Raw genomic sequence first — 18969 nt, 5'->3', positions numbered from 1 at the left:
GCGGCCAATCTGCTGCGGATCCGCAGCGTGTGCACATAGCCTAATTCTAACGCTAACCCTAGTTCTAACCCTACCCCTACCCCTAGTTCTAACCCTAGTGGAAAAAAAATATATTTTCTTTATTTTATTATTGTCCCTACCTATGGGGGTGATAAAGGGGGGGTTCATTTACTATTTTTTTTATTTTGATCACTATGATAAAACCTATCACAGTGATCAAAATGTACATGGAACGAATCTGCGGGCCGGCAGATTCGGCGGGCGCACTGCGCATGCGCCCGCCATTTTGGAAGATGGCGGCGCCCAGGGAGAAGATGGACGGACACCGGGAGGATCGGTAAGTATGAGGGGGTGGATCGGAGCACAGGGGGGGTGGATCGGAGCCCGGGGGGAGCGGACAGGAGGACGGGGGAGCGGACAGGCGGACGGAGGGGAGTACGGGACAGAACGGAGGACTGGGGAGGAGATCGGTGGCGGTGGGTGGGGGCAGATCAGGATTTCCAGCCATGGCCGATGATATTGCAGCATCGGCCATGGCTGGATTGCAATATTTCACCATTTTCATAGGTGAAATATTGCAAATTGCTCTGATTGGCTGTTGCACTTTCAACAGCCAATGAGAGCGATCGTAGCCACGTGGGGGCAAAGCCACCCCCCCTGGACTAAAGTACCACTCCCCCTGTCCCTGCAGATCGGGTGAAATTGGAGTTAACCCTTTCACCCGATCTGCAGGGACTCGATCATTCCATGACGCCACATAGGCGTCACAGGTCGGATTGGCACCGACTTTCATGACGCCTACGTGGCGTCATGGGTCGGGAAGGGGTTAATGGGCTGCTTGCTGCAGTTTTGAAAAAAAATCAGTTTTATGTGCTGCAGATCTACCAACTCTCCGAATACTGAACTTTTTATAACTTCGCCTACAACACTAATTGAGCTTTCAGACTATGCAAACTGTACACAGCTTTCAGTGTTGGGGGTGGGGTTATGCAAAGGAGAAGCCCCCTCATCTTACACGTTTAATCATTTACATGTAGCAATCACTATAGACCATGTCATTTAAGCAGATAAACAGCAGAAATCGGAATTCACATTACAGTGCCAGGGGATCAGTTACTGTGCCCTTTTCAGCAGGATGACGTACATGTGCGTATGGCAAGTACACCCTGCAGCTGACATACGTATATATCAATTTCAGTTCAGAACGACGTGATCAGCTCACATAGTGCTTACAGGCATGGGAGGAATATGTTATCAGTCTGCAGGAGTGATGATCACTGTTATTGACTCATTGGGCATTATGCTGGTTGAGCCAAGTTTAAATAAATCTCTGCTTTAGACTGAACTTTCTGGTGTGCAATGCTGCCGTGGGCCTGGGAATTCCAGGACTTAATCCCGTAAAATACAGTCACAAACAAAGTTAACAATCCATTGTTCTGTATATTATCATCTTTTTATAGGTTGACATTGTAATGTACATATAGCACCCCTGCAGGGCCAGAGTTAGTGGCAGGCTGACTAGGCCGCTGCCTAGGGTCCCCAGCTGTGGTGTGAGCTAACATTGGCATACCACGTGGCCGCTAGGGGGCCCAGCATCGTGCCGCCATCATTAAACTAATCGGTGTCATGGAAGCCGATACAGTTGGAAGCAATGACTGAGGAGAAAATGTCAGATGACGCTCTCTCTCTCATTATTCCCCCGCTGCTTCTGATGAAGTGGACGTGTGATGACGTCACTTCATCATGCGCCATGCTATGCCAGCAGTGGAGCTGATGAGATGCAATGCATTAGCCAGAGTAGCAGGGAAACGAGGAAAGGTAAGCATTGTGTGTAATACTGATGGAGTGTGTGTGTGTGTGTGTGTGTGTGTGTGTGTGTGTGTGTGTGTGTGTGTGTGTGTGTGTGTGTGTGTGTGTGTGTGTGCGCGCGCATTTTGAGGGGGCGCTGCATTATACTCTATTGAGCACTATATTGATTATACAATACGGGGGACTGTGGTGCACATTATACTATGTGGAGGACTATGAGGTGTATTATACTAAAACAAAATGCTGCCTATTTAATCGATTGGATTGTTTATGCCGGAACAAAAATAATTGTTCTCAGCAGCACATCATCCGATGTAACCTGCAGACATACTGCTGATATCATACTGTATGGTGACACATTGATCTACTAGTGACCATTCTGCGCCCATCATTCTTCCTCCGGTGTAAAGAGGCCAGGAAAGAAGCATCGAACGACTTCAGTACAGTCGATCGCACTCGTTCAGCGGCCTGAGCTCAGTGCATGTAAATGCAACAAAATGTTTCTGTGTGATGTAGTAAATGTTGGCATTTGGGGCCCCATTTTAAACTTTTGCCCAGGATCCAACTTTGTCTAAAACCGGCCGTGCACCCCTGTATACCACAGTAACATTAAACAATGGCTGCTAATTCACTAACACATAAAACACAATGTACATAAAAAAAAAAAAAAAATAAATTATATATATATATATATATATATATATATATATATATATATATATATATATATATATATATATATACACACACATATATATATGTATATATACACACACATATATATATGTATATATTAAAAAAACATTAAAACATTTTTTTTTTTTGAGGTGATGCTGTTTCATAACCCTATTGGTTATGAACTTACCTTCCCTTTAGGGAAACTAAATGGCAAATCCTTGGGGGAGCTTTAATGGCAGACATATTAATTCACAAGCCTATAAAAGATTTAAAGCTGTATTCCTACCACAGTAAATATTTTCACACAACGGATTTTTCATATCATTCACCTGAATAAAGTTTGCAGAAATCCAGTAACAAATCGGCAACAAATTTAGTGCACAGAAAAGAGAAAGTCCCCAGAAATAAGCTAATCATGCCATAGCAAGCTAAAATAAAATTCTATAACTTGGAAAAACATCAAATTTAATTTACAACACTGCTAGGGTGCTTTCACATAGCATTTTTGACTGTGTCTGAGGTGCCGCCTCCAGTAGGCGTTTATGCCCGAAAATGATGTACATCAATGCACTCTGCTGAATATTAGACAAAGACAGCAGGAACAATAAACTTCACATACTTAAAAGGGTCATGATTAGTTCAAAAACATTTTGGACATGACAATTTTGGATAAGTGGGACCCCATCGATCACTAGTTTCATAGGCAAAGAGGTGACCAGAGCGGTGAATGTTCAAAAAAGACACTTCATTGGTAGCCTCACTTCTCCCACAGTTAGCAGGAAAAAATGATCAGATCTGAAAGACACCAAGTCCCTTTCATTACATAAAACTGGTGGGGGTCTTATCTCATGTCTATCGTACTCAACTTCCAGCCTGTTACATGTCACAAGTTTTGAAATGTAAATAATGCAGCCCTGGGCTACATGTTTGAATGCTAGACTCCATGCTATACCATGAGCAAAAACAACAAAATTTTTTTTTGTTATTTTACTGTACGCTGCCTTATTAACAGTTCCCTATTAATGATTCGCTACTACTCGTTACTTGCCCGAGCATCTCACTGCTTGAGATGCTTGGAGCTCACCGAGTATATCAGGGGTTGCTCGGCGGGAGCTCGGGTCTCCACCCTGCACGTTTGGTGCTCTTTAGAGAGCCAATGAACATGCAGGGATTGTCTGCCACACACTGTAATGCCGCAGCCATGTTGGTTGTGGCATTACAGCGTCATCTGGTCTATATCAGACCTGGCGCTGCCATGCTCGTCACAGTCTACTCCTGAATCAGGCAGTGTAGGGAGAGATTTGATTGGTTCTTACATAGTGTGGGTATACCATATATTATACACATATGCATCTCAACTAACAGTCTTTCTGAGGACTAAAAACTGCATAGATATCAGTGCTAGGCAGGCAGGCAGTGTATGTGGCAGACTACAGTGCATAGTCTGTATAGTGCGAGAGGGTCCATTCCAGTTCCGTTTGCTGCTGCTATTACAGATATTTCTCGACATGGCCCGATACCTGGGGCTAGGAATAATTTTTTTTTTTTACAGGCCAGCTATATAAAACTGTGGTTTGTCCGTCACACACGGTTCAAAGATAAAAAGTGCACTCCAAATTCTGCCATTTCTGGCCTCCCTTTAAATTTTGTTGCTGTGTGTTAGCAAAGTTATTGAAACAGTTTGCTGGTAAAAATAGTTACCTACAGCCCAAATATTTAAAACTGTGGTTTGTCCGTCACACGGATCACATGTAAGTTCGCTCCAAATTCAGCCATTTGTAGTGAACGTGGAAAATACCGTCCTCCATTTAAAATGGTCAAGGAGCGTGGCAAGGCACAGGGAACTGGACGTAATGGTGATGGTGCATGCAAAGGCCGAGGCCAAGCTGAAATTGTGCCACAACAAACACCCACATCTTCTCGCCCGACCTTCCTGTATGAATTAATAGGGGACCGCAGCACACCACTATTGAACCTAAAGCACGGTCAAAAGGTTGTTGATTGGATAACGGATAATGCTTCCAGTCACTTTGCCACCTTCCACACGGTCAAGTCTCAGTAGCCGTGAGTCTGGACTGCAGACTGCCCAGAGACAACTGATCCCACACTTGGACACTCCGAAGAGCTGTTCACTTTTGCATTTATAGATTTGGGACTCTCGCCAGGTCCACTTGAAGAGGGGCAAGAGGAGATTGCATGTAGCGATGCCCAAATATCTGAGCAGCCACAGTCACACGAAGGGGACGGTGGGAAAGTGTCACAAGAGGTGGACGATAAGACAATTTCCAGAAAGTCAGGAGGACAACCAGGGTGTGGATGTGGACGACGAGGTGGTGGATAATATAGTAACGGACCCAACCTGGCAGGAAAATATGTAGAGCGATGACAGCAGCACACAGGGGGAGGGAGGCGTAGCACCCCAACGGGCAGGAAGAAGCAGTGTGGTGGCCACAGACAGAAGGCAGTCAAATGTTCCCCGCAACACCAACACGACGGAAGTTGCCAGTACAACTGTTAGGTCTTCCCGAGTCTGGTTGTTTTTTTAAAGACTCTGCCGATAACCACAAAAAGGCCATTTGCACCACCTGCCAGGCCAGCATCAGCAGGGGTAGCAAAATTGCCAGCCTGACCACCACCAGCATGATCATGCACAAGGCAGCAAAGCACCCGACTTTGTGAGCCGAACAACAGGGTTCAGGAACAGTGTCTGCGGGCGACACTGCTTCTTCCGTTGTTGTGTGTGCAAGCGAATCCCTTGTTCATGGTGCATGCGAAGATGCCTCCTGCCCTGCACCTGTCGTTGCACACATTCAACCTAGCACCATCAGCAAGCACGCCACGTCCTTGCCCCAGCGCAGCGTTCAGTTGTCCATACCCCAGCCCTTGGAACGCAAGTGCAAATATGCAGCCAATGCCCCACAGGCCACACTACTAAATTCACACATTTCACGACTGCTTGGGCTCTAAATGTTTCCTTTTAGGCTCGTGGAGACAGAAGCTTTCCTCAACCTGATGGCGGCGGACGTCCCTCGGTACTCGGTCCATAGCCGCCACTATTTCTCCCAATGTGCCGTTCCCGCATTATACAAGCACATGTCCCACACTAGCCGTGCCCTCAACAAGGCAGTTACTGATAAAGTCCACCTAACCATGGATACGTGGACAAGTGTTTGTGGGCAGGGATGGTACGTCTCGCTGACGGCACACTGGGTTAACATAGTGGAAGCCGGGACCTAGTCGGACCTTGGGATGGAACACGTCCTCCCAATGCCGAGGATTGCGGGCCCTAGGTCAAACAGGGTTGCCACCACAGTCTACAGCTCCTGCACCTCATCCTACTCCTCCTCTTCAGCCTCCATCTCTGAAATGACCACATCAGTCACACGCTGGAAGCACTGTAGCACTGCCTCAGTCAAGCAGCAACAGGCTGTGCTGAAGCTATTATATGCGTAGGTGACAAACCGCATAATGCTGAAGAGTTGTGGACAGCTCTGAAAGAGCAAGCAGATCTGTATCTGACACCGCTGAACCTACAAGCCAGGCATGGTCGTGTGTGACAATGGCCGGAACCTGATGGTGGCTCTGAGGCGAGCTCACATGTACCATGCCTGGCCCATGTGCTTAACCTTGTGGTTCAGCAGTTTCTCAAAACCTACCTGGAACTGCCGGATCTGTTTGTGAAAGTATGCCGCCTGTGTGCCCATATTAGCAAGTCAGCTACAGCTTCAGCCGCCCTTGCTGTGCTTCTGCAGCATTTGCAGCTTCAGCCTCACTGACTGGTATGTGATGTCCGCGTTGGAACTCTATACTGCAGATTTTGGAAAGGATTTGTGACAGAAGAGGACAGTTGTTGACAACCAGCATCAACAAGCCCATCGTTATTCAGTTCAGACTCTACACATAAGACCTCCGGAGTGGACATGGATGTCAGAGAAATGTACCATCCTTCAAAACTTTGACGACTCCACCAAGATGGTGTGCGGCAATGACGCCATAATTAGCATCACCATCCCGCTTCTCTGTGTTCTGAAACGCTCTCTGCTCACAATCAAAGAGGATGCATTGCAGGCGGAGCATGAGGAGATGGAGCAAGGAACCAAACAGGGTGATTACACACAGCCCAGCCTCATCTCATCCCATTGTGGATTGGGTGACAATGAGGAATAAGGAGGAGGAGAGCATGGTCAGTTGTCCTCTTTGGTGAGGACACGGAAGTCTTGCCTGTTAGCAGTCTGGCACGCATGGCTTAGTTTCTGTTACGCTGCCTTTCCAGTGACCCTCGTGTTCGCAAAATTTTAGGTGACAGTCATTACTGGTTGGTGACACTTCTAGACCCACGCTACAAGGAGAACTTTCTATCTCTTATTCCCGAGGCGGACAGGTCTACTAAAATGGGGCAGTACCAGAAGGCCCTTGTTGCGGAATTATTAAAAAAAATTCCCATCTGAAAACTTTGGCGGCAGCAGAGGTCACCGTTCATTGGACAACCAAGGAGTACAGGTGAGAAAGACAACTCCAATCCAGCAGAGGAAGGGGAACACTGGCAAAGTTCTGGGAGAGTTTTCTCAGACACTCCCCATTGCACAGGTCGTGAGGCACAGGGTACTCTCACAAGGAGTGCAAAGTTTGGGAAGATGCTCAGGGAGTACCTTGCTGACCATACCAACGTCCTCTGTGATTCCTTTGTGCCTTAATTATTAGGTATCCAAGCTGGACATGTGGCATGAACTGGCTCTCCACGTCTTGGGAGGTCCTGGCCTGCGGCCAGCATTTTATCAGAGCGGGTTTTTAGTGCCGCTAGTGGAATTATAAAACTGATAAGCACATCCGCCTGTCAACTGAAAATGCTGACAGGCTGACTCTTAAAATGAACAAGGGCTGAATTGGGCCAGAATTCTCAAAACCACCAAATGTTAGCAGTGTAACAAACTCAAATCCAGTGTCTTTTTTTGAGAGGTCTATTCCCATGCACCTCTTCACACCTACACATGGGTATACGCTTCCTGATTTTGGCTATTTGCTATTATCCTCCTCCTTCTCCTCATCCTCCACCACCATATCACTAGGGTGACAGTGGTCCCATGAAGCAACACCCACATCATTTTTTTAAAGGGTGTTTATGATGCCCGTTTAAAAAAATTGTTAGACAATATGTTCATGTATATTCCCTAGGGGTAAATGTTTGTCAGCCCATACACTTAGTGCATGGGCATTACACGTATAGGAGACCCACTCCTTTCTAATGGGAACATTTTTTATTTATTTTTTTTTTTTTATGAGGCCCTCTTCCATGTCTCTTCCAATGGGCATTGGAGTGCCTCCAAATTTTTGGCAGCCGTTGCTTCACTGCATAGGCAAACACTATGGGAGACCCACTTCCTAATAATGGGAACATTTTTTCTATAAGGCCCTCCTCTACGTCTCTTCAAAGGGGCATTGGGGTGTGTCCAAATTTTTGGCAGCCACTCACTGCATACGCAATAACAGTATAGGAGACCCACTGTTTAATAATGGAAACAAAGCATAGCCGGCTGATAGCTCTCTAAGAATAGTGAGGGCCAACTGCTGGACCTATAAAAATAGGCTTTGTGACTTTCAGAGGTCCTCCTTCATAAATGAAACAGAATGTGTCTGATGATGTGTCACACACCACATGGCCAGATAAGGTTGTAAAATGTTAAAATTACATTTCCTAGTGAATGCTTTTGTCTTTGTTGAAAGCAAAGCTAAAGTTCAAAAACGCATCAAAAACACTATGTGTGACCATAGCCCAAGGTGTGGAGGAGCATTTTTGGTTATTTATTTTGCCTTATATACAAGTCATTACCCTGGAAAGGATTTTCCTTAACATATTTCCCAGGAAAATCCATTTTGTTTTTGTATGTTTTATTGCGAGTCTGTAAAAGCGGTGTAAGACTGACAATATTGTTCACAGCAGTGACCAGGGAGTCAGAAATGCTTCCAGGGGTCTTCCCATGTCATTTGAGCACTGTTCCCATCGATTTCCACAATTTCTAGTCTCTCTGCAGACCGCCGGGGGGGTCCACCGGAAAAATGCTTGCGTTTCCCATAGACTTACATTGGGCTCGTTGCTCGGTTCGCGCACCCGAGCATTCCAATTTGCTCGACCCGAGCATTTTAGTGCTTGCCCATCACTATTCCCTATCGTTCTAAATCAGTGTTTTGTACTTTTCTAGCACCATCCCATAATGTACACAATGGTCCACAAAACCATAGTATCCAAATCAGGGAATTTCACACCATGTGACTTCAGAAACTTCATTTTGCAGTGATGTACCCACAAGGATTGTACCTTATTAGCTTGGTCTGTTACATACGAGAAAACATCTTTCCAACATCTGAAACAAAAGTTGAGAAGAAATTAACCCAATTAGTCATTTTCAATGCCTATTACCGAATTTGAGACCAATATTGGCTTCCCAAGTTCATTAAAATGCCGCCAATCTTTCCTAATATACAATTTAAAATTATATATTCCAGAGCTCTGTAGAACATGTATCTCCAAAGAGCCATTACATCTAGGTGCTTTCAGACCATACTGATTAAATCAGCTCAGTGTCACAGCGTCTAATGGAATTTGATAAAATGATAGATTGACAAAACAGGACATCCTATTAGGATAACTGATATACAGGACCTGATAATCAAATTCCATCCAGGAGCTACAGGGCCTATAAATGCCTTTAAGATGCTGCTGCTTAGATTATTTTCCATGATTTATTGTGTAAAACTGCGGTAAATAACAGGATTTAAATCCGCCTTTTTTGACAATGCAAAGGATAGCATTAGTGAAGGAAGGCACTGAGACCAATGTCAAGGACTTACAAGCTTTCATGTGTAAGGATATGTATATCTTGACAGATTCTGCCTAAAACAGCACCACAAAAATGGACATAGCGAACAGCAATATGAAAATTACGTTGCTGTACACATATTCCATCTTATGTTACTTCATTTAACAACTTTATGGTTCGGAACCTATAAAGTGTTTAACGACTTCACCCCGCAGCCTGTTTTCACCTTCTTGCCCAGTCCAAATTTTACAATGCTGACCAATGTCACTTTAAGGCTGTGTGCACACGTTGCGTTTTTGCTGCAGTTTTTCAGAGCGGAAACGGACCAAAAATACTAGGGAATCTTTATGCCCGCTAATTCAATTCAATTCTGAAGTGCTGTGCACATGATAAGTAATTTTCCTTTGAGTATTTGCAGTGCGTTTTTTCTGAAGCAAGTCAATTAACTGTGCGGATTTTTATTGTTTTTCACACATTGACTTCAATTGAGTGTCAAATCCACAGTAAAAAAGCAGGTATAAAAATGTTTGCGCATTTACTGCTTTATTTACAGACTTCCTATGGCACTTCCCACGCTGTCATCTTTGTGACAGCGTCGGAAACAGGTGTGGCAGTTCTGATCAGCGGGAAAGTTACCGTCAGTCAGAGTGCTATGGGGTCACGCAGTCAGAGTGACCCCGCAGCTGTGACTTTGGCCCACGGTAAAAAGCTTACCGCAGGTCAAAGATGTCACAGCTGATGAGAGACTACTACTCCCAGCAGGCTACATCTGCTGTCACTGATAAGTGATAGCAGGCGCTGCTGATGGGAGAACTAGTCTCTCGTCAGTCAGTGCCTGTGCTCAAACTTTAAAAATAAATAGTATTTAAAATAAATAATTAAATACATATTCAAAATAAAAAAACTCACGCAGCAGTAGTGTCATAAGCACGATCACCAAGGCTCATCAGCTGATGAACTTTCTCACCACAGCTCAGCGCTACACACGAGGGGGGTTAGAGTTGTTAAGAGATGGGTTGCCTAGCCTGGACTTCCTGCAAATAGCCAGGTGGGGTTGCTGCAGGAATCCCATCATTGTCCTGAGTGAGTACTCCGTGAGACACGGCATCCACCTCTTGTTATACCAGCTCTAACCCCACTGGATTATCTATTAGAAGAAACACTTTATATTATCAACAACCTTCAAATACAGCAGTTGGCACTCTGAAGAAGGTCACCAAGACCAAAACGTCTGTATGTATACTCTTTACGTACTTTACGTGGACTGCATTAAATAATTTGACTTCAACATCTAGTGTGTGTCAAGTTTTCTATATATGATAGTCGATATTAATAGCCAGGGAACCTTTATGGCTATTGGCTACTTCCAAGTATATTAACATCAGCCCTAAGATGTTGGTTTTCCCTCTGCTGGTTATGAAAATTACATGGGAGCCAACAATTTTCTTGCCTGCCGATTTCTGCCAGTTGCTGTTTGGTTACAGCCTATGTAGGTTCATTCTGTTAACGCTCCTACATAGGCTGGTGACAGTGAGTGTCTATAACTCTTTGTTTACTGGTTTAGTAATGAGGGTGTGCGGTTAATACTTTCATTACTAAACCTAGGGTTTGGCGTCAATGACAGATGCTGCATCAGAATGAAAAAGACGGTGTTAAAGGGAGTCTGTCACCCCCAAAATCGTATATGAGCTGCGGCCACCGGCATCAGGGGCTTATCTACAGCATTCTGTAATGCTGTAGATAAGCCCCCGATGTAACCTGAAAGATGAGAAATAAAGGTTATATTATACTCACCCAGGGGCGGTCCCGGTGTGGTCCGGGTCCGATGGACTTCTCGATCCGGGTCCAGCGCCTCCTATCTTCATACAATGACGTCCTCTTCTTGTCTTCTTGCCGTGGTTCTGGCGCAGGCGTACTTTGTCTGCCATGTTGAGGGCAAAGCAAAGTACTTTATATACAGATACTCTATATGTGGCGGAAAGCTACTGTTTGGGGCACACAGCAGGGCTCGAAAGGGAAGGTGCTCCAACTGAATTCTGTAGCACAATTTTGGCTGGAATAGACTGTTATGCCGCGGTGTTAACGTAGTCCGTTTAACGTACAGCCATAACGCAATGTGAACCTAGCCTTAAGAAAAGTTATAAAATAAGGTGGCATGAGATAGCACCTCACAAACTAATCTCAGAATAGAAGGGTATCCAAGTATTAAGTCCTACACTTATTTTGGACTTATTTTTGTGCTGTAAACAGCAATTGAGACATTTTTGGAATTACACTCCCCACTGTCAATTGGTTGAGGGCACCTGTGTGCAACATGTGTTCCTTTTGTGTTTGTTTTTTTGTCAATTTTAACATATCCATTAAAGGTTAAGTTTTAAAATTCCCATTTTTGCTACACCTGTAATTATTTTCATGGTCTGGATATAATTCCCTGCGGTGTATACTGGTAGATATGTCCCCCATCTTAGCCCATCCTGGTGTACATGTCCCTAGGTTTTCCGCTCTTCTTTAATGCATTGAAAAAAAATAAAATAATTCTACTCACCTTCTCTCCGCTCCCTCAAAGTGCAGTGTCCTCTTCTGAAGCCGGTAGCTGACTTCTGTATGCAAGCGATGAGCAGCACATGTCATCAATGCCATGCACAGCCTGGGACTGGCTCTCCAACGTCAGTTGCCGATGTGTGGCTAGCGGCATATATGGCAGAGCAGTGACCCGGCGGGCCACGGAGTCGCAGTACACTTCAGCTGAATGTGCGCCCCTACGTATTATTACAAACACTTCCAGATCTCACTTCATGGCAGTCAGTGTGATGGAAGGGTGGAACCTGTCCGCACTGATGTGAGATATGAAAGGGTTTGTAATAATGAAGCTGCTGTATAAAAAAAACAACAACTCAGATCAGCTGTACCTCTACACAATAGCTCCAGAGATTATGGAGGAGTGGAGGTAGTGTTCTATTCTCCCCTGCAATCTCTGATTGATCAACCTCATGGAGGGGTGGTGGGGGAGGAGGCTGGAGTAGTACACACCACCATAGATTAATATCTGGTAACGCTCAGACTGAACTATAACAAATAACTAAATGTAAACGCTCTGCAATGCAAAGAAATTAAAAAAAAATCTCAGCTCTGCAGCCAGCATTCAATGATGCATCTAGTTTTACATGCTCAAATTGGTGAAAGGACTTCATTAAAAGTAAATCTTTGTAATGACAGATATACTCTACAGGGGAAGACATATGAATAAAGAGGGGGTTCAGTTCTGTCATCAGACCAAACATCTCATACATAATCTCATCATACACAAAACGGCCAAATAAGTTTTAGATGGGCAGTCAGTTCCTCCATAGTCTCCCTCCATGACATAACTTATTTTTTGGATTACAAGACATGCTTCCTCTCCCCCAAATTTGGGGGGGAAACAGATGTGTGTCTTCTAATCAGAATGTAGCTTACCAGGGATCCTGCAGCATCACCCCACTTCTGCCTCTGTCAGCTTCCTGCAGCAGAGACCCTACCTCCTGAGACCCCACTCCACCACAGCCACTACCCCCCCCTCCGTAAGCTACCATAAAAACAGACTAAGATGCAACATTTTTGTTAAAACATTTTTTCCCTATTTTCCTCCCCATTTTATAGTCCGCAAATAAGGTAATATGCACAGAGGGTGTCTTACTGAAAAACCAATTCACTAACGGAATCTAAAAAAAGTTATTAATATTTTGTAATGGCAAAAAGACCTTTATATCACATCTGCCACAAAGAATATTACTTACCAATAAAATGCCACTTTATCTCCCAACTTCTTGTCTTGGATATTTCTGTCAAGGACGTTGTAACATATATTGGTGACAGCTCCCTTCATGCATTCTATGTAGATCTTCCCTTTAGTAACGTCAAAGTTGTATTTAAAAAATGGCTGAACAGGAGGCACCCGCCAGTAGAAATTATTAGCAATATCTCCCCAAAACTCTGCAAAAGCACAAAAAGAAAAAAAAAAGAAAAAAAGTTAAAGAACAACAGATATTTGCGATGCAAAATTGAGCGCAATCATTTCTATATATGGCATTTACACTTAAGCAACTAGGCATTTTCTATTGTTGCAATACGAAATCTAAGGGCCTTCTTTATCCTGGACATTTTTTGACATTTTGGTAAAATCTGCCATAAATGTCCAAACGGTAGGGGCATCCCATCACCATCTAGACAACAAAGTCCTGGTACTCACTGTCAGAAGTGAAGAGGTGGCCGCACACACACCAAGTGGGACCTGCATCAGTCGGACATTTATGGCATATATAGATATGCCATAAATGTCCCGAATGAAAATGCCCCTTTAAGAACCTTCACAATTTAAAATATTTTGTAAATCCAGCCTCATCATGTATTAATAGAGCTCAGCTACAGAACTGTGAGTCTCCATAGTTACAGACTGCAAATTGTGTAGTCTGATCAGTTATGGATCAGCCTATTCCCTTTGCACCTCACTGCTTTAATATAGACAGTTTACGTCCAACTCTAATTTTCTCAAACTGCACAACTACTGTGTAGTGCTTTAAAGTTTGTGAACCATATTAGAATTTTCAATATTTCTGCATAAAATTGATCAAAAACTGCACCATAGGAGACATCAAGGAAAAAGCCACTGCTCTTCAAAAATGAGCAATGGTGACCATATCCAGTTTACTACTAATCACCTGAAAAAGCCTGAAGGCTATTGGAAACATGGTCCCAAATCATCAAGTGGGGAATGCTCGAGTAAGAGGCACACAACTCTTAATGAATCAGGTGCATCTGAAAAGTGGCATGCGTCTCGCTACAAATCTTACTCCAGTCAAGCCATTGCTTTACAGAATGAAAACCTCAATCTGGGATACAAAGTAGTGGTATTATGGTTTGGGATTGTTTTGCTGCACCTAGGCCAGGACATCTTGCCATCATTGATGGAACAGTGAATTCTGATTTCTACTAGAAAAGTCTAAAGATAATTGTTGATCAGTCCATGAGCTAAGCCCTAAACTAAGGCTAAGTTGTGTGCTCAAAACTGTGCCACTAATTATAGACCTGTCTCTAATCTTCCCTTCATCTCTAAACTCCTCGAACTCCTGGTCCACTCCCGTCTTACCCGCTATCTCTCAGATAACGCTCTTCTCGACCCTCTTCAATCTGGCTTCCGCTCTTTACACTCTACTGAAACTGCCCTCACTAAAGTCTCTAATGACCTACTAACAGCTAAATCTAATGGTCACTAATCCATGCTAATTCTCTTGGATCTCTCCGCAGCATTCGACACTGTGGATCATCAGCTCCTCCTAACTATGCTCCGCTCCATCGGCCTCAAGGACACCGTTCTCTCCTGGTTCTCCTCCTATCTCTCTGACCGATCCTTCACTGTATGTTTTGCTGGTTCCTCCTCCTTTCACCTTCCCCTTACTGTTGGGGTTCCTCAAGGATCAGTCCTAGGCCCCCTCCTCTTCTCTTTATATACTGCCCCTATTGGACAAACAATCAGTAGATTTGGTTTCCAGTACCATCTCTATGCTGACGACACCCAATTATACGCTGACCTTCTTAGAAAACACCAGTGATTGTCTTACCGCTGTCTCTAACATCATGTCCTCCCTCTATCTGAAACTGAACCTGTCAAAAACTGAACTCCTCGTGTTCTCTCCCTCTACTAGCCTACCTTTGCCTGACATTGCCATCTCCGTGTGCGGTTCCACCATTGCTCCAAAGCAACATGCCCGCTGCCTTGGGGTCATCCTTGATTTCGAGCTTTCATTCACCTCCCACATCCAATCACTGGCTCGCTCTTCTTATCTGCATCTCAAAAATATTTCTAGAATTCGCCCTTTTCTTACTTTCGACTCTGCAAAAACTCTTACTGTTTCACTTATTCATTCTCATCTGGACTATTGTAACTCTCTACTAATCGGCCTCCCTCTTACCAAACTCTCCCCGCTCCAATCTGTCCTGAATGCTGCAGCCAGTATCATATTCCTCACCAACCGTTACACCGATGCCTCTACCTTGTGCCAGTCATTACACTGGCTACCCATCCACTCCAGAATCCAGTACAAAACTACTACCCTCATCCACAAAGCACTCCATGGCTCAGCACCACCCTACATCTCCTCTCTGGTCTCAGTCTACCACCCTACCCGTGCCCTCCGCTCCACTAATGACCTCAGGTTAGCATCCTCTATAACCAGAACCTCCCACTCCCGTCTCCAAGACTTTACACGTGCTGCGCCGATTCTTTGGAATGCACTACCTAGGTTAATACGATTAATCTCCAATCCCCACAGTTTTAAGCGTGCCCTAAAAATGCATTTGTTCAGATTGGCCTACCCCCTCAACGCATTAACCTAACTATCCCTGTGTGGCCTATTAAAAAAACAGTCAGGTTCCTTGCATCATGTTCTCATACACTTTATGCAGTTACTAGCACTCTGTGTCTGTACTGCTACATACTTAGGCTGTTAACTGGTTCATGCAGCTTTACATGAACACCCGAGCCTTACACTATGGCTGGTCCGAATAACTAAAGCAATTGTTACCATCCACCTTTTGTGTCTCCCCTTTTCCTCATAGTTTGTAAGCTTGCGAGCAGGGCCCTCATTCCTCCTGGTATCTATTTTGAACTGTGATTCCTGTTATGCTGTAATGTCTATTGTCTGTACAAGTCCCCTCTATAATTTGTAAAGCGGTGCGGAATATGTTGGCGCTATATAAATAAAATAATAATAATTATTATTAATTATTATTATTATTAAGTTCATAAGTTCACATTAGCATTGGAGTCTGCAGCTTGCTGCTGCGGACTTTTCCTTAAGCTCCACCTACTTCCGCATGCGTCCTGCGTACCTATCTTTAACATTGGGTACAAAGGGACATGCGTTGTATGCGGATACGTCCATGTGGGTCGTTTTGACGTCAAAACGACGCACATGGATGCATCCGCATACAACGCATGTCCCTTTGTACCCAATGTTAAAGATAGTTATGCAGGACGCATGCGTAAGTAGGCGGAGCTGAGAAAAGAAGTCCGCAGCACCACGCCGGACCTAAGAGACCGTGGAACACCACAACGACTCAGAACAAATTGTTCTAAAAAAAGAATGGCTAAAAAAAAAAAAAGGATAAGGATAAAATTCTGGAATAGCCAAGCAAAGTCCTGATGATAATGCTGGGAAAAGGACCTGAAGCGAGCAGCTTATGGGAGAAAACACACCAATATAAAGTTTAAGCTGTATTTCAGGAGGAATAGGATAATAATTCTCTAAAATAAGGTGCAGTCCTAATGAAAAGTTACTGGAAACATTTACCGTACATGCAGTTAACGCTGCACATGGGGAGGGGGGGGGGGGGGATACCAGACACTGAAGGCAAAGGTCCACATATTTTGGTAATTCACTGACATGTGACATTGCATTCATTTTCATCAATAAACTTTTTTTGTTTTTTTTTTTTTACTCATTTGCCTTAAGGTACCTTCACACTGAGCGACTTAACAACGATATCGCTAGCGATCTGTGACGTTGCAGCGTCCTGGATAGCGATATCGTTGTTTGACACGCAGCAGCGATCAGGATCCTGCTGTGATATCGTTGGTCGGAGCTAGAAGGCCAGCACCTTATTTAGTCGCTGGATCTCCCGCAGACATCGCTAAATCGGTGTGTGTGACACGGATTCAGCGATGTCTTCACTGGTAACCAAGGTAAACATCGGGTTACTAAGCGCAGGGCCGCGCTTAGTAACCCGATGTTTACCCTGGTTACCATTGTAAATGTAAAAAAAAAAAAACAGTACATACTTACATTTCGGTGTCTGTCCCCTCGCCGTCAGCTTCCCGCACTGACTGTGAGCGCCGGCCGGCCGTAAAGCACAGCGGTGACGTCACCGCTCTGCTGTTAGGGCCGGCGCTTACACAGTGCAGGGAAGCGGACGCCGGGGGACAGACATCAGAAGGTGAATATGTACTTTTTTTTTTTTTTTACATTTACAATGGTAACCAGGGTAAACATCGGGTTACTAAGCGCGGCCCTGCGCTTAGTAACCCGATGTTTACCCTGGTTACCAGGGGACTTCGGCATCGTTGGTCGCTGGAGAGCTGTCTGTGTGACAGCTCTCCAGCGACCACACAGCGACGAAACAGCGACGCTGCAGCGATCGGCATCGTTGTCTATATCGCTGCAGCGTCGCTTAGTGTGACGGTACCTTTATTTGGTTTACTTTCAGGACTTGTGTGAAAATGTGATGCAGTTTTAATCATGTATGCCAAAATATGATGGGTTCAAAAACTTTCAAGCACTACTGTATATACGCATTTATGAGAAAAGAAATCTGTGTGGCTCCATGCAAAAATAGAGAAACATGCAGGTATAGTATAATAATGAATAAGAGGCTGTGGGTAACATATTCCACATCCGATCTGTACGAACACCTCAGATTCTTAATTGGCCACTTGAAAAAGACCTAAGCATTGAACCTTGTTCACAATGTGCACTTTTATATACAAAAAAACATTATAATATATATATATACAAAAATTGGAACAGCATCCAATCTTTGGATCCCAGACCAAATGAGGAAGACATCGTCTATGTATCTCCACCACGCAGCTACATAGTCAAAGTGGTGGGACACATAGACGAGGTCTTCCTCAAGGACACTCATAACAATATTTGCATACGCGGGCGCCATGTTCCCGCGTAATTGCAAATAAAAGGAATCCCCAAATAAAAAATAATTCTTGGTCAGCACCAATTTCAATAGTTCTAGTATAAATTCTCTTGTCTCAGTAGAATATTGCGTAGATAACTTTTTTCTTATTGCATTCAGCCCCCGACCATGATCAATAGACGTGTAAAGTGATGTGACATCAAAAGATGCCAACATCACTTCACCCACTATTTCTATACCGCCCACCTTCTCCAAAAAGTCAGTAGTATCTCTAATAAAAGATTCAGAGCAACTAGCAATTGGATTGAGGACCTTGTCCAAAAGAATTCCAATATTGGATAGAAGAGAGTTACAGCCAGAGACGATCGGCCTACCCGGAGGGTGTATGAGAGACTTATGGATCTTAGGCAATACATATAGCACCGGAGTAACCGGAAATTTAATAGTTAAAAAGTCATATAGATCCTGATCAATAATTTTACTGCCCAGGGCAATATCCAAAATGCCCTTGATTTCCTTGGCAAAAGCAAATTTTGGATCACCTGTTAGTCTCTCATACACCCCCGGGTCCGCCAGCTGGCTCTCAATTTCATCCACATAATCATTTTTATTGAGTATGACCACTGCTCCGCCTTTATCGGCTTTTTTTATTATAATGTCATCATCATCCATCAGCTCATGTAAAGCCTCAATTTCCCCTTTTGTCATATTCGGATGTTTAAACTCCCTTGGACAATCATTTTGTAGTTTCTCAATATCCCTAGTCACAGCTGATATAAAGGCATCAATGACCAAAGAGTCATCAGATGGGGTAAAATTACTTTTTTTCTTTAGGGCTAGTTGTTTTAAATTAAGTTCACACATAGGAATTTTCTCACTACTTGAATTGAAACTGAACCACTCCTTTTGTTTTACCAACCTAAAAAAATATTGTAAATCTAAATTTAACTGAAACCAATTAACATTTGTACTGAGACCAAAG

The 18969-nt window shown here is 44.0% G+C and overlaps 1 protein-coding gene across 1 annotated transcript in view; it reads right to left on the bottom strand.

The window, feature by feature from the left end:
- Positions 1 to 18969, bottom strand: part of ACSS2 (acyl-CoA synthetase short chain family member 2) — a 141604-nt gene that overhangs the window by 84926 nt on the left and 37709 nt on the right. Inside the window, exon 2 of the mRNA XM_077251866.1 lies at positions 13079 to 13274. Coding sequence (XP_077107981.1) covers positions 13079 to 13274 — 196 coding nt within the window. The remainder of the gene's footprint in view (positions 1 to 13078; positions 13275 to 18969) is intronic.

The sequence above is a fragment of the Ranitomeya variabilis genome, chromosome 4, assembly GCF_051348905.1.
Source record: "Ranitomeya variabilis isolate aRanVar5 chromosome 4, aRanVar5.hap1, whole genome shotgun sequence".
Classification (NCBI taxonomy): domain Eukaryota; kingdom Metazoa; phylum Chordata; class Amphibia; order Anura; family Dendrobatidae; genus Ranitomeya; species Ranitomeya variabilis.
Note: the sequence above shows the minus strand (reverse complement) of the source record. Positions and strands in the feature narration are given on the sequence as shown.